The 16069-nt window shown below is 39.3% G+C and overlaps 1 protein-coding gene, 1 long non-coding RNA gene and 1 pseudogene across 2 annotated transcripts; all 3 read left to right on the top strand.

Annotated features, from left to right (window-relative positions):
- On the top strand, nucleotides 1–760 carry LOC118811246 (soluble scavenger receptor cysteine-rich domain-containing protein SSC5D-like). The gene is made up of 2 exons (XM_036575403.1): nucleotides 1–286; nucleotides 552–760. Exons 1-2 carry the CDS (start codon nucleotides 76–78, stop codon nucleotides 758–760), a joined length of 420 nt encoding a protein of 139 aa, XP_036431296.1. The 5' UTR covers nucleotides 1–75.
- A 1573-nt stretch (nucleotides 761–2333) lies between these two features.
- LOC118811245 lies at nucleotides 2334–12883 on the top strand (annotated as a pseudogene).
- Nucleotides 12884–14400: 1517 nt separating this feature from the next.
- Nucleotides 14401–14939, top strand: LOC118812541. Its single transcript, XR_005007559.1, has 3 exons — nucleotides 14401–14448; nucleotides 14585–14659; nucleotides 14797–14939. It is a non-coding gene; the product is annotated as an uncharacterized LOC118812541 (long non-coding RNA).
- Nucleotides 14940–16069: the final 1130 nt, after the last annotated feature.

The raw sequence follows: 16069 nt of genomic DNA, 5'->3' as shown, positions 1-16069 counted from the left end.
GATAGTCACTGTTCTGGGAGAGTGGAGGTTCTTCATAGAGGACAGTGGGGAACAGTATGTCATGATAACTGGAATATGAGAGATGCTGCAGTGGTGTGTCGAGAGCTGGGCTGTGGGGAAGCTGTAGTTGCACAAAGTAAACCTCATTTTGGTCCAGGATCTGGCCCGATCTGGATGGATGATGTGGACTGTAGTGGATCAGAGTCTACATTGAAGAACTGTAGATCAGCAGGATGGGGTAAACATAATTGTGATCACAGTAAAGATGTTGGAGTCATCTGCTTAGGTAAGCTGCACTAAACCTCAAAATGATTTTTTTATGAATTAATGTATCTTACACTCTTTACTGTCTCAGTAATTGCTAAACAGCCTACCATTTGCATCCCCAAGTCCCTCAGACTTTAAGGTCATGGTATGGTCAATAGACAGTCTACAGATTTCTATTTGTCACCGTTAAAGTAAATTCAATTAACACTTTAACATAATATAGAACATAATACAGAATACACTGATGTTAGTCTAAGCGTTTTACATGGTCTCTGTTCTCTTAGGAATCAGGTTGGTTGGTGGTTCACGCTGTTCTGGGAGAGTAGAAGTCTCTTATGCAAAGAGCTGGGCCACGGTGTGTGATGCACACTTTGACCAGCAGGATGCAGAGGATGTGTCGAGAGCTGGGCTGTGGGCTTCCTGCGAAGGTGCTGGGAGCAGCTACTTTTGGAAGAGGGGAGGGTCAGGTGTGGTCAGAGGAGCTTCAGTGTAGAGGCAGCGAATCTCAGATTTCCTTCTGTCCAACATCATCTTTACACAATCACAACTGCTCCCATGAGAGCGATGTCGGACTTGTGTGTGCTGGTATGGACTGCATCTTTAACAGTTAGTCTATTTTTTCTCTGATGTATATGTTGATATAAAGAAATTGCATTTATATTGTGTACAACATGCACCTGCCATTCTGTATACATACACAGTACTTTCCAAAACTCTGTGAGTCTCTGGAAGACTGCCCACTCCCCATGGAGACCAAACAAGGGGACTTTATATTGCGTCACCCTCCTGGGGTTGATATCAATTTGATATCAATTTGCACCATTTGGTTATACCAGGGTTCCATAGAAAAGATATCCACAAACTGGTCTGCTAATTTCATGAACTTCTGCTGCTGTACTTGAGAAAATCTTTGCAAGACCATATTAGGTACCAGGAGAGTGGATCTTTCAATTCTGCAAATGCTGATTAGACAAAGTTATACAGTTTATCTTTCTTGTGCTAAACAGGTTGGCGCACTCAATAATTGACTGTTTTACTTGCTCATTGATAGTGTATGGGCCCTGCCAGGGCTCCTAATACTTACTTAAGGAGAGAAGTGTGCACTAAAGACGTTACCGCCAGAATCCGTGAAGGTGTCAGTATTTTTTCCAGTAATTCTCAGCTTCTTTGTGGGAGCATTTAGAAACTCAAAGGTGTGCAAATTACAGCTAGTCAACCAGGTGCCCTCTCAGCGTGGCAGAGATTCATCTCTTGAACTGTGCACTTTTGATTAGCTGGTGATGACATGAGAACAGGGTAGAAAACAAGACAGAGCTAACAGGGAAACAACAAAGAAACAAATGCACATGTAAGACTTTGCAGAGACAAAACCAAGACGATACATACACAGAAATAGACGAACATGACCAACATAAAATGGAGTGTAATGATGATGAACTGTCAAGTTTCAGGACATTTTAAATAAAAATCCAGCTGCCTCTACTGAGTAGCTGAAACAAAGCTGTTGAATCTTCCAAAAGGACAGTCATTCAAAGTATTACAAGAAATTCACACAAAAATGGCCCACAGACCAAAGAATCAAGCCTTTGCAATAGTCATCTCGGTTTTCTGAATGAAACTCCCGAAGTCCAGACACACATGGGCACAAAGGCTTCATGTCTGGAGCTGCACATAGATTGTATTCTGTTGTGTTGTCAGTCTCTGAGCACAAGAATAGCACCTCACTTCCCATCTGTAGATACGAAGTATGACATCCTGGTGGTTACATATTCCTAATAAAGTGGCCTTATGATCGATTGTCTATCTGATTCTGATTTATGTATAACTACCTATCTCTCTCTCTCTCTCTCTCTCTCTCTCTCTCTCTCTGTTGTACAGACAGTGTGAGGTTGGTGGATGGTGGCAGTCGCTGTGCTGGAAGAGTGGAGGTTCTTCACAGAGAACAGTGGGGAACAGTGTGTGATGATGGCTGGGATTTGAAAGATGCTGATGTGGTGTGTAGAGAGCTGGGCTGTAAGAAAGCGCTTAGTGTTGCTCACTTTGGATCAGGATCAGGCAAAATTTGGATGGATGATGTGGACTGTAGAGGATCAGAGTCTACACTGAAGAAGTGTAGATCATCAGGGTGGGGTAAACATAACTGTGGTCATGTTAGAGATGCAGGAGTCATCTGCTCAGGTAAGCAGGCCTAAGTATGTGCTTTTGATCCATCTACTCATTATACACCTCTGTTTTATTAGACATGGTTGTATGTTTGTACCACAGCATTCTGTGGTCCCTTATTAATTTTCAATATTTTATTCCCCATTTCTTAGTTCGGTGATATTACATTTTTCTAATGATTATCTCAGTGCCCTCTAGGAATTCTGGGATACTACTAATGTATGGGAATCAAAAGACAAATATGATCATTTCCCCTTCAGATTCCAGGGTTTTCTGAGTATATGGCTGTAAATAACGGAGTATATGGCTGTAAATAACGGCTGTATAAATAACTTCATTTAGCATTTGTTTTAAGTTCTTATGCTCATTGAAAAATTAGAGGGAGTAAGGTAAAATACCATTATTTCAAAGCAGTAGAACATACTTTTACATAACATTGAAAATAAAAGATGAAGCACTTTTGATTTTTAAATCCACAATATTTGAGTATCCTTCACAATATCGATTTGTTTTTGCTTTTTATACTATTTTAGACTATGATGATGGCACTAAAATCCAAATATGTGTCAAAATGACCTAAATTGAAACTATACTGACTACACTATACTAACACTGATGTTTGTCATAAGAAAGTGTACACAATCTATGTTCTCTCATGATTTTAGGAGTCAGGCTAGTTGGTGGTTTTCACTGCTCTGGGAGAGTGGAGGTTCTTCATGGAGAGACCTGGTCCACAGTGTGTGATGTTGACTTTGACCAGCAGGATGCAGAGGTTGTGTGTCGAGAGCTGGGCTGTGGGCTTCCTGTGGAGGTGCTAGGAGGAGCTGCTTTTGGCAGAGGGGAGGGTCAGGTGTGGTCAGAGAAGCTTCAGTGTAGAGGCCATGAATCTGAAATTTCTCTCTGTCCAAGATCATCATCACTCAAACGCAACTGCTCTCATGACAGTGATGTGGGACTGGTGTGTGCTGGTAAGCACGTATATTCCTCTGACCATTTTGCTGTAATTTAAAAGGTTCACTGTTATATGCTTGTTTTTCATCGTCTTTTTTTTTCCTTTTTTTCATGTCCTTGATGTACAGACAATATCAGGCTTGTGCATGGTACTAATCACTGTGCTGGGAGAGTGGAAGTTCTTTATAGAGGACAGTGGGGAACAGTGTGTGATGATAGCTGGGATATGAGAGCTGCTGCAGTGGTATGTAGAGAGCTGGGCTGTGGGGAGGCTGTTAGTGCACTAAGAAATGCTCCCTTTGGCCCAGGATCAGGACCAATCTGGATGGATAATGTATACTGCAGTGGATCAGAGTCTACACTGAAGCACTGTAGATCAAGAGGGTGGGGTAAACAAAATTGTGATCATAATAAAGATGCAGGAGTCGTCTGCTTTGGTAAGCTTAACCAAATTCAAACAATACTTATTTTCATTAAAGATTTGGAAGATATGCAATTACTATGAGCAGGGATCATTTTAGTGTTTTGTTCTATTATTTGTGTGGAACTGTTACAATATACATAAAATACATATTGTAGGTGATAAACCCAGACTTGTTGGTGGTCCTCACGTGTGCTCTGGGCGAGTAGAGGTACCTCATCTGAATACTTGGGCCACAGTATGTGATGCTGACTTTGACCAGCAGGATGCAGAGGTTGTGTGTCGAGTGCTGGGCTGTGGGCTTCCTGTGGAGGTGCTAGGAGGAGCTGCTTTTGGCAGAGGGGAGGGTCAGGTGTGGTCAGAGGAGCTTCAGTGTAGAGGCAACGAATCTCATATGTACCTCTGTCCAACATCACCTTCCTTAAAACACAACTCTTCCCATAACAACGATGTGGGGATAATTTGCTCTGGTTAAGTATTGATATATACAAGTGTTTGATATTTGTACTGATACGTGTGCAATAATTTATAATTATATGATGTCATTCTTACATTTTTTTGCTTACTGTTTATCTATACTCTCCATTGTGTGTAAAGGTCACACTCAGGCTCGGCTGGTGAACAGCTCTGACTCCTGTTCTGGTCGAGTGGAGCTCCAGTACCTCAGTGAGTGGGGCACAGTGTGTGATGTAAGCTGGGATATGAGAGCTGCCAGTGTCCTCTGTGGTCAGCTGAAGTGTGGGAGTGCTGTGGCTGTGTTGGGGTCAGACTGGTTTGGGGAGGGGAGTGGCCAGATCTGGGCTGATGTGTTTAATTGTCAGGGGAACGAAACACACCTGTCAAAATGTCCCATTTCATCATGGAGTCGAACTGCATGCTCTCATAAACAGGATGCTGGAGTCATCTGCAGTGGTGAGTGCTTTGAGTTATGCACATGATGTTAATGAAAAAACTTCATTTCATTATAAATTTTATTAGTTGCTGGTATTTTAATAAGTGAAACACTTCATGGTGTGTTTGGAGACTAGAAAATCTCAATGGGACTAGATTTCCTCTTCAGGTTCCTCTCTGGCGTTTCATGGGGGGCGAGTGCGGTTGTCTGGAGGGATGGAGTGTGAGGGGGAGGTGGAGGTGTACTTCAGGCAGGACTGGAGGAGAGTTCCGCTGGACTCCTGGAGTGAGTCTGAGGCCTCTGTGGTCTGCAGACAGCTGGGCTGTGGCTCTGTGTTGAACTTCTCCAGCTCCTCTCCATCCAGTCCTGAACACAGACACATGTGTGTGACGGGTTTCAGTTGTTCTGGGAGTGAAGCACATCTGGGGAACTGCAGCAGCGCACAAGCAGTCAACTGCAGCTCCAGAGAACAGCTCTCAATCACCTGCTCTGGTAAAAGATTATAGTAGTTAAATATCACATAAATATCTCACATGATGTGTTATCATTCTTGTCCGATTCACAGACAAAATATTTACTTATTATAGACACACAGTGACTAACAGAGTGTTATCAACCTTAAATGGGTACACTGTGGGATTAATTTCAGTTCTCAGTCTTGTGTATCTGTGTGTGTGTGTGTGTGTGTGTGTGTGTGTGTTTGTAGGTAAGTTTAATTCAGCTCACAGCTCCATCAGGCTGGTTGGTTCTGGGGTAGACTGTGCAGGAAGGCTGGAGGTTTTCCACAGCGGCTCATGGGGGACAGTGTGTGATGACTTGTGGGATATTAAGGATGCGCAGGTGGTGTGCAGACAGCTGCAGTGTGGAGTGGCCCTCAGTGCTCCTGTACCAGCTCAGTTTGGACCTGGAACTGGACCCATATGGCTGAACGAGGTGGAGTGTGAGGGGAACGAGACGTCCCTGTGGAACTGCAGATTTCAGCTGTGTGGAGAGGATGAATGTGGACACAAGGAGGATGTAGGGATCATTTGTTCAGGTAATGTGTGCTGACTGCTGCTGTTCTTGAATCAGTCAGTCTTTTACTAGTCTTGTTAATCAGCTAGAGTGATATAAAGGTGCATCAAGGCACTAACCTGGGTTCCCATGACTGTTGTGCAATACAAATCAAGCAGAGTAGTCCTTTTTTCAGTTACACATTTTACTTAGTTGTTTTGTAGTTGCACTGTCAGAGTAGAATATCAGCTAAAGCATGTGAACCAAAGAGAAATTACAGTGTATTCAAATTGTCCCCAATTTAGGGGGACCAAGTTAGACAAGTCAGCACACTAAACTGCCATGTTTACAAAATGAATACAAATTCTTTTCAGTGAAAGACTGCAACCCATAGATAACACTAGATGCTGGGGAATTTCCCAGTTGATGCTCTCCTAGGCTTGTAATGCAAGCATTTCCTATTAGCACTATCTGGTTACTTATGCTTGCCTACACTGGGAGGACAATGGATTCATCCTGGATGAAGGGAAGGTGGACATAGCTGACTTTCTGTACTTTAACTTCATAGTCATTGTTTCACATCAAATCCATTGTGCTGGACTACAAAAGCAAAACAACAATAATAGTGTGACCATCCAAATGCATTTGTTAACAATGTTAACAAAATATTTTTAAAACACTGTTAAAACTTACCTTTATATTCATGACACATTATTTGTATTTCTCCCACCAGAATACAAAGAGATAAGACTCACTGAGGGCTGTGAGGGGAATCTGGAAGTGTTCTACAATGGAACCTGGGGTAATGTGTGTGTAAACGGGATAAATGAAGAAGCAGTAAAGTTAATTTGCCAAGAGCTGAACTGTGGAAGATCTGGCAGTGAGTCTTGGGCCAAAGCAAGAGTTAAATCAGCACCTAACTGGCTGGATAATTTAAAATGTAGGAAACATGACTCCACTCTGTGGCATTGTCCTTCCTCCCCCTGGGGACAGAACACATGTGATAATCGCAATGAGGTGGCTCACATTACCTGCTCAGGTGATCAATTCCATTCTCCAGTTAAAAATGCTTCCATGTGTTAATTTGAATAGGATCATTTCAGCCTGAATCTTGAATGCACAGTCGCTAATATGAAATGTAAACTGAAAAATAATGAGTTCAGTGACAAAGAATGTTTTGAGTGTTATGTTTGTAAATGTAATTCACCAATGACTCAAAACTTTCTCTCACCACAGAGAATGGCAACATGCTAGTTACTGATTGGAAAGGTGCTTCATCACCCAGTGAGAGACAGTGCTCAAGTAAGATATTGTCAAAAGCAGTTTACCTTTAATAAATGACAGTTACTTACCTGTTGACATGTATTTCACCAGCACTCAATCTTTTAGCCAAACAAAACATGTTTGTCTGTGCTTGCACATTCAATGAGAGAAAACAAATATTCAGTGTCCTTTTTTTTGTTTTTAAAATATACTTCCAGTGCATATATCCACTTCAAATTTTCACATATAATGGCCCTTAATTTCAAAATTCAGTACGGTGAAAGCTAATTATAAAATAAGTGCACGCAAGTTTCATGACAGTTTTGTGATTCATCAGATTGATCTTTGGCATATATGTATGATCAAACCCATGTCTGGTAGGAGTGCATGTACATTTAAGTGTAAATATTTAACAGCCTGAAATATGCTCAATTAACTAAACAAAGTTATTAGAAGTACAATCTATACTACCAATACCAAGAATAAAAATAACAATAATACTAATAATTTGTGAGCATAGCAATCCAGCATAGAAGTGGATATGTTTATTTTACATGCACATTTGTATGAATAAATGCTGCAACTATTCCATTTTATTACAGTGTGCTTTGGTTTTATACTACTGGCTTCGCCAAAAGAATAAAAATCACAGCTAGTGCAGAGCATGTCATGCACTGCAATAACACAATGTTTAAATATGTTATTTTATTATCATTGTACCTTCTTAAAAAAACAAATGTTATTTTTTCCAAACATCATCATTTCGACACTATAACGTTTGGTCAGTTGACTAAAACGTTTGGTCAGTTGAAACGTATGTAAATGAGGTGCTGGTAAGCTGGGCTTGATTTTACGAACTGAAGCTGCTTTTGTTTCCACGTCGTACAAAGGTTTCATTAATCAGACGCAGAGTAATTTGTACGCTAAAAGCGGTCAAATCTGCTCTTTTTCGTGCTACTTTGATGTATAAAGGCCGATATGTCTTTTGACATTGTACTTGTACTTAATATAAACAAATGTTCTGGGACATCTCTCCATTCATGTTTCCTTTGATAACGTGTAATACCTCAGTGTCATTTGGAGAAAGGCATGCTACGATGCTCCCACCTTCATACTTCACTATGGTCTGAGTACTTTTTCTGTTTTGTTTTCATATGTGAAAAGTTCAAAGACCCTGTGTAAGTCACATCAATTCAAAATTTCTTTGTATAGCACTTTTTACAATCGGTGTTGTCGCAAAGCAGCTTTACAGAAAAAATCCGGGTCCGAGCCCCCATGAGCAAGCCAATGGCGACAGTGGCAAGTAAAAACTTTCTAAGAGCAAAAGGAAGAAACCTTGAGAGGAACCAAGGGGAGCCCATCAACACCGGATAGCAAACAATAACAAAAGAGTAATATGAACAGAGAATAAGGTTTTGACATTAGTATAAAATATTAAAATATAGAAAAGAGGAAAAGCAGAAGTAATGTCTATGAATAAATAATTCGAGTCTGTGCGGCAGCAGCTTCAGTATATTATGTGAAGTTCATAACAAACAAAGAAAAGTTTCAGAGATTGTCATGACTACAGTAATAATGGCTCATCCAGTCAGCTTGAAAACATTCTTAGTGCTATTAACAACAACAGTTTGCCTGATGTCGGTGTCAGTGACTATCCAGACTGACACTGAGCAGATCAAAGGAATTTTTAGGATGGTTGTTGAAGAACAACCTGTGGCATTCCTTAAGGTAAAATGACCTGTTTCCCTAAAATAAGCTGCTAAATATAAGTCTTTCAAAGTCTTTGATTTAAGTGAATGTGTGCCATTTTTTTCTGCAACAGCATTTTCATGCACCTGACAGTGATACCATATTACAGTACAATCATATTACAACATGTTACTAAATTGTTGTGAACTCTGAGAGTTGTGTTGTCTCCTCATGTGTGTTGTGTGTGCTGTAGATCATTTTCCTCTCAGACTGAGTGGGAGGAAGGGGAAGCTGCTCTGGGAGGCTGGAGGTGTATCACAATGCTGTGTGGGGCTCCATCTGTGATGATCTGTGGGACATCAGGGATGCTCAGGTGGTCTGCAGGCAGCTGGGCTGTGGGCCGGCGCTGAGTGCTGATGGGAGTGCTGTCTTTGGTGCTGGTGAAGGGCCTATCTGGCTGAACAGAGTGAAGTGTAGAGGGAATGAGATTCACCTGTGGGACTGTCCTCATTCCCTGAAGAACCACATTGACTGTTCCCACAGGCAGGACGCTGGAGTCACCTGTGCAGGTCAGAGGAGTCTGCTGGCTTGAATTTAAGTCCACCTTATATAATATAGATCCCTGTATATATACTTCAAAACTTATATGAGATGAATCCTTGTCCCCATCAGTACATTGTCTTCACCAACAAGGTTTCCTTTATCACACCTTTCCTCTAAATAATAGAGAGGAAGAGATGTTCTTTTTCTTGCAGGATTATAGGTTGACTTTTCTCCAGTGTAAATAAGATATACAGCAACTGTGGTAACTTTTGCTAGTGTTAGTCTGACACAAGGGTGCCCAGTCCTAGTCTTGGAGATCTACCACCCTGGAGACCTTAGATCCAACACACTTGGCTCTAATCTTCAGATGCCCGTGAAGGTCTTCACTACCTGGATCAGGTGTGTTAGATTGCACTAAACTCTGCAGGATGGTAGATCTCTAGGACCAGGATTGAGCACCCCTGATATGACACATTTACCAAAATTGGATAAATTAATAAGAATTACCACCAAACTATCAACAAAAATTTACTTTAATGAGAGTGAATGTGTTTTGTGCTTGTCTGACTATTTTGCTTCTGTACATACAGACATACAGTATCTGTTTCCTGTATTGGAACATTACAAGCAACAATAATCACCACCAATACAGATGTTAATAAATGTTTCAATTTTGTACTTTTGTCTCTAGTTGGTCAGACAGAGAAGAAAACACCCAGTACACAACCTCGATCACCAGCCATTCCATCCATCTATCCAGTGTCTCTCCTGGTTCTGTTAGTGCTGCTCTTCCTGGCCTTAGTGCTTCTGGTTGTGCTGTTTTACCAGAACAGAGTGCTCAGGAGAGGTAGAGAGATTCAGAGATCATCTACAATCCACTTTCTGTACATTCTCTAAACATCATTAGTCCTTCAATCTGTCATCAGTCTTCTCTTCTACTGAACTGGCTCCATGTTTCTTTCTGTCTCCCTCACAGTGCTCTCTAAGAGGAGCGTAAGACCCTGACTGAGGCAGTCTATGAGGAGATTGATCACAGATTTCTCACTAAAAGAACCACTTTATCCGTTCATAAGGGTGAGTGATATATGAAGCATTTTAAGTTGAAGCCATTTGCATTCAAACGACCAGTTATAGGACATGCTTCCAATTACGCACTTCAAATGATCATTATTTTAAATGTATCCTAAAACAAAATATAATTTTGTTTAATTCTTATAAAAATAATGATTCTGAATTATGCACAGATCACACTTCTTTTATCATTATGGTATGACACTTTTAAAATTGCACTTATAATGCAATTGTAGGTAAATTAGTACTATTAAGTAGTATATTAAAAATTATCGCCGCTGTAGCTGATAGCAAGTTTACTTTTTACTCTAGTAACAGCCTCTACTTTACTGCAGCAACAGTCTCTACTCTTCTGGGAAGACTTTGCACTAGGTGTTAGAACATTGCTGTAAAGATTTGATTGCATTCAGCCACAAGAGCATTAGTGAGATCAAGAACTGAGTTGGATGCTTAGTTCCAACTCATCCCAAAGGTACTTGATGGAGCTCCATCACTCCAATAAATGAAGCCACATTGCTGAACAGGCCAATGCTGGTGCATGTTTTATACCCTCTAGCCAATGATTGACATTAGGCATGGTGACTTGTTCATGTGCGGCTGCTGCAGAGTGTCCCATTCTACTGGCAATGCTTTTCATTATTTAGAAGCAATGTCTGGAAATGGTTTGGACATATAGGGTAGGTGTGTTTACATACCTGTATACAAACCTAAATGGATATCTAAAATTGATATCTAAAATATCACAGCTACAGTTGTCAGTCAGTTCCTTTCCCTATTACAAGACTTAAGGGTTCTGAGATTATTCTTATGTAGAGGCCTGTTTGAATGTCACATTTATTCCAAAATGAATGAAAGAGAAAATAACTTACTTCTTTCTGTTCCAGAAAAGGCTGTGAACGAGGAAAAAGCTACATATTATGATGATGCCACCACCAGCTGTGGCCTGATAAGTTGGTGCCTTTTTTAACAGATGATTTTACTAAAATATATTACAAGAGATTGAAAGAGTGAATGTTTTTTTTTTGTTTGTTTGTTTTTTTTTGTTTTTTGATGTAGGTGAAGTGGAGACAGAGGACACAGCAGAATGTTATGATGATGTCACAACTGCTGGTCAGACACCTGACAGTGCAGAACATATGTTTCTGTTTTGTAATTTTTCAGAAGTGTTCCATCATCAATACTGCAACAGCATGGCAAACTCCTACAAATAAAACCATCAAATTTCTATGTTTAAGGAAGCATATGTAGATGTAAACCATATTTCAATAAGCAAATCTTATTAAAAAGGCTGTCAGTAGACCTGACAAATTATTGCAAATTGTTGGAAGGGTCACTAACCAATATTAATAGCAGAAATTTGGCTTATCTTCTTGTGTAAAGGATGTACCAGAGAATGATGACAATGTTACTGCTGAACAAAACTCAAGCACTATGAGTGTGCAAGTGTGTAATGTAATCATTATTGAAACTAATGTTGGCATTACTTTGACAGAGGGCATGGCGGAGATCTATGATGATGCCATAACTGCTGGACACAACACAACAGGTTTGGTTCTCTTAAAATGCCAATATCATTCTGAAAACAAGGATCTCACAGTAACAATGTCAGATTTTTTGCTCAGTGGCAGCAAAACTGGTCTAGATATGCTGCTGTAGTGTAGGGGCTGGTTGGCATAGTTTTCTCTCTCTGCTGTATATCAAACACACTGTTCATTAGAATAACCTGACTAGCAGCAAATGAAAGCTGAACATCTTAGCTAAAAAAGACACTTTCACCGTTTCCTGACATATATCCTGGAACCACCTTTGATGTCTCTGAATTAGATAGTGAACCACCCAAAGGAACTGAATAGACACTTATGAGAGATACAAATTTATTCTGATTGCATGTACGAACATGTACTAACATGTACGACCAATAGACTGAGAAACTATGTTGTCTTTTATTAATTCATTTATTTTTATTAATTGTATTTAAGCTCCAAGTATATTCTCTTTGTTGTTGGTTTACCACTGAAGTTAAATATGTATACTCAAGTAGCAAAACTCATAAGCTTATTTCTAAACTAAATAGAGGTAAAACTAAATAAAGCTATATAGAATGTATCTTTTTAAACTGAGATAAAAGATAAAATCTGAAAGAACCAAAGCTAGGATAAAAGTTAAAGGAGAACCTACAAGAACCAGATTCAGGGCTAAGTAGGTCTATGACAAGTAAACTTAGGACTTTTTAAGACAAGGTTAGCAAAACTCACAGAAACACATCCACTTTTGGCCTTACTGTGATACGGAGGTAAGTGGACACGCATATCTGATCTTCTCTAATCAGATCTGAGCCACTTTTGTGGTTCATATGTGGTCCTAGATTGCGTACATATTCGATTTAGGACCATGCGACTACAATGAGAATGGTAATAAGACCTAATGAGACGCTCCATGTTGTTGTTATTGTGCGTTTTGTTCATTTATATGACCTTATTGATTAGGATGTACGTACACATGTTGTTTCAGGATACAGGTTCCTCCACACTAAAGGCATGATCCGAGGCTCTCACAAACACACATATGAATCATCAAAGCAGGAAGAGCAAAAATACGTGTTTGAAGCCATACAGAATTATAACACTTGAGTTTGCCTTGCTTGTTTCTACTTGCTGGCTAAAAGCAGAGGACATGAACAGTACATGTGTACTGTGGTAATTCTACTGATAAACATCTGTTTGGCCGTTGAAGCTGAACTGTTTGCTTCCAGCAAAGAAAACCACAGAGCAACAGGTGTTTATATGTGAGGGGGTGGGGGTGGGTCTGAGAGAGAGCTTCAACACTCCCCTAATGTCATCAAAATGCAGGCCATAAATCCTGAGCAATCATTGTTCATGTTTTGTTTGTGTCATTTTCCTTATAAAATATCTGAGTGTGTGTGTGACAATCAAACAGACAGACAGACAGACAGATAAACTAAAACAGACAAGGTCTGTGTATGCATGTGTGTTTACATCCAGTTGGTGGGTTTAGTACTGTGAGACAACAATAACAACAACAATAACACTTAGAAAAGTACATTTCTCAAACAAAATGCAGAGTGATAGTGCAATTTAAGCAATTCCCTGCTATTGCTTGGGTCTTGTTAGATGGTTGATATGGTATCTCTGGAAGTTGCTAGGGTTTTGCTAGAGGTCTGCTATGGTGTTCCAAGTAGTTGCTAAGGTGTTGCTAAGCAATTGCTATGGGTGGTTGCCAGGGTTCTGCTAGGGGTTTACTGTGGTGTTCCAAGTAGTTGCTAAAGTGTTGCTCGCCTCTTGTCATGGTATTTCAAGTGGTTGCTAGAATGTTGCAAAGTGTTTGCAAGGGTGTCGATAAGTGGTTGCTATGACATCCCAAGTGGTTGCTAGAGTGTTGCTAGATATTTGCTGTGTTATTTGATTGCTTGACATGATGTTCCTTAGCAGTGTCTATGATATACCAGGTGGTTGCTAAAATGTTATTAGGTGGTTGCTATGGTATCCATGGTGCTTGCTAGACAGTTTCTATGCTTTTGCAGTTTGTTGCTAGGGTGTTACTATGTGGTTGCTATGGTATCTCTGTTGGTTGATAGAGAGCTGTTAGGTTGTTGCTAAGGTGTTCCAAATGGTTGCCATGGTGTTGCCAAAAAGTTGCTATGGTGTCCCAGGTGGGTGCTAGGGTGTTGCTAAGCAGTTGTTATAGCATTTCTGATTTCTAGTGGTTTTTAGAGTATTGCTAGGCAGTTGGTATGGCATCTCAGGTGGTTGCCTTGGTGTTGGTATATGGTAGCTATGGATTTCCATGTTGTTCTCAGGGTGTTGCTAGGTGGTTACCATGGTATTCCAGGTGGCTGCCAGCATGTTTCTAATGCAATTTTATCATGGTGACATAAGAGGGTTGTACAAACTTTTGGCCACAAAGTTCTGTCATTTATTCCTGAAAAGCTGTATACAAGCTCACCTTTCCCAGTCATTCCATAAATTCTGAAATTGATTCAGTGTCATTACTTCAAAAACTAAACATTCCTTTTCACAGCAACACAGTTTACAATGTCCCACAGCACTCAAAGGATTGTATGTGGTTCTACATAGTGAACGTTTTATATGACTGTTCTCCTCTCCACTAACAGGAAGTATCATCTCCAAAACACAACATTCAGAATATGTGGATGTGGATGAGGAGCTTCTCTCAGGTAAGAGAACTTGTTTGTTCTATATTAGGGCAGTGTTTCCTAAGCTTGATTCTTACATGCTCTAACACACCATGTTGCATTTTTAACCCTTAAATATAAGTTTGCTAATGAGTCAATTGTGTTTTACTTAATTTAGGTTTGGTGGGAACAGAGGGTACATCAGAAAACTGTGATGTCTGTCCTGCAGTGATGAGACCAGATAGCATAGCAAGTATAAATCTGTTTGATTTTGTATTGCAAATTTAGTATGTTACAACCAAACATAACAGATTAGTTACACTTTAGTTTTGGGTGTAAAGCTAAATTTGATATGGATAAAATTGTTTCTTTATTAATTTTCACTTTCAGACTATGATGATGTGAAGTGCTCCCAGAATGAGGGGGACCATGTGACTGAGAGATCCCCAGGAAATGACATTTGAGCTTCTTGAAACTTTTTATCCCCACAATACATTTTTTCATTAGTTTCTAAAAAGTGAGTGGAAGAGTGGAAAAGGTATTGCCTGCACCCAGTGCAACACTTTTTCCACCCTATTGTTATTCAGATAGGTTAATCTACTTTGTTTGTCTTATGTACTTTAAATTGGTTTCTAAGCAAGGAAGGAGCATAAAATTCTTCTTTTTTTTCGTTTCTCTTTTTACATTTTAAACCACTTTTTACCAGTTTATTCACAGAACTGTATGAAATCACAAATGAAAATGTCTAGTGTTCCAGCTGTTTGGACTTAAAGAACAGTTTAGACATTTTGTACACTTTAGTGACTTTACTGTTTTCTATAATATATAATATATAATATATATATATATATATATATATATATATATATATATATATATATATATATACGTTTATATATTATACGTTTTATATATATATATATATATATATATATATATATATATTATACATTTTAAATATATATATAAAACGTATTTTTATGTTGCAGACAAGGACTGATTTTTGCTTTATTGAGACCATTTATTTTAGATATATTAGAGGTTTTGTTTTATTTTTTGCTTTGTTCATTTGCTTATCTTTTGTATGATTTGCTGTTTAAAACATTCAGTGCATGTATCGCTCTGGCTGTGTTCTCTCCTTGTTTAGCATATTACATGTCTATATCACCCACAAGATAGAATGCATACATCAACATACAGCAAATTTGAGTTTTATAATAAAAATGTGACTGTAGTCTATGATTAAAAACTTTGGAATTTCTGGAACATGTTTTTTTTGTTTTGTTTTGTTTTGTTTTTGTTTTTTTTGTTTTTTTTTCCAGTTGTAAATAGCGAAGTGAGTGCATCACATTTTAGTTCCTTATTAGATGATTACCAAAAACTACGAAGCAGAGAGACCTGGCTGGAAGTGCATGATGAAGACAGCCAAGATCTGTATGAAGTCTGGCACCCTTTTAAAGCTTAAAGAGAAGTGACACGTCACATAAGTGCCTGCTTTGATCTGCAGGTTTAGACACAGGAATATGTGACAGTAATGCATTTGATCAAATTGTTTTGTGTTGCCTTTCCCAGAGCAAAAACTTGCATATTGTCATGTTTGTGTGTCAGTGCATTGTACATTCTCACACATATACAGTTTTAACTGGTATGATTATATGTAAAA

This window comes from Colossoma macropomum, unplaced genomic scaffold (genome assembly GCF_904425465.1).
Source record: "Colossoma macropomum unplaced genomic scaffold, Colossoma_macropomum, whole genome shotgun sequence".
Classification (NCBI taxonomy): Eukaryota; Metazoa; Chordata; class Actinopteri; order Characiformes; family Serrasalmidae; genus Colossoma; species Colossoma macropomum.
The sequence above is the reverse complement of the archived record's forward strand: the minus strand, read 5'-3'. Positions and strand labels throughout refer to the sequence as shown.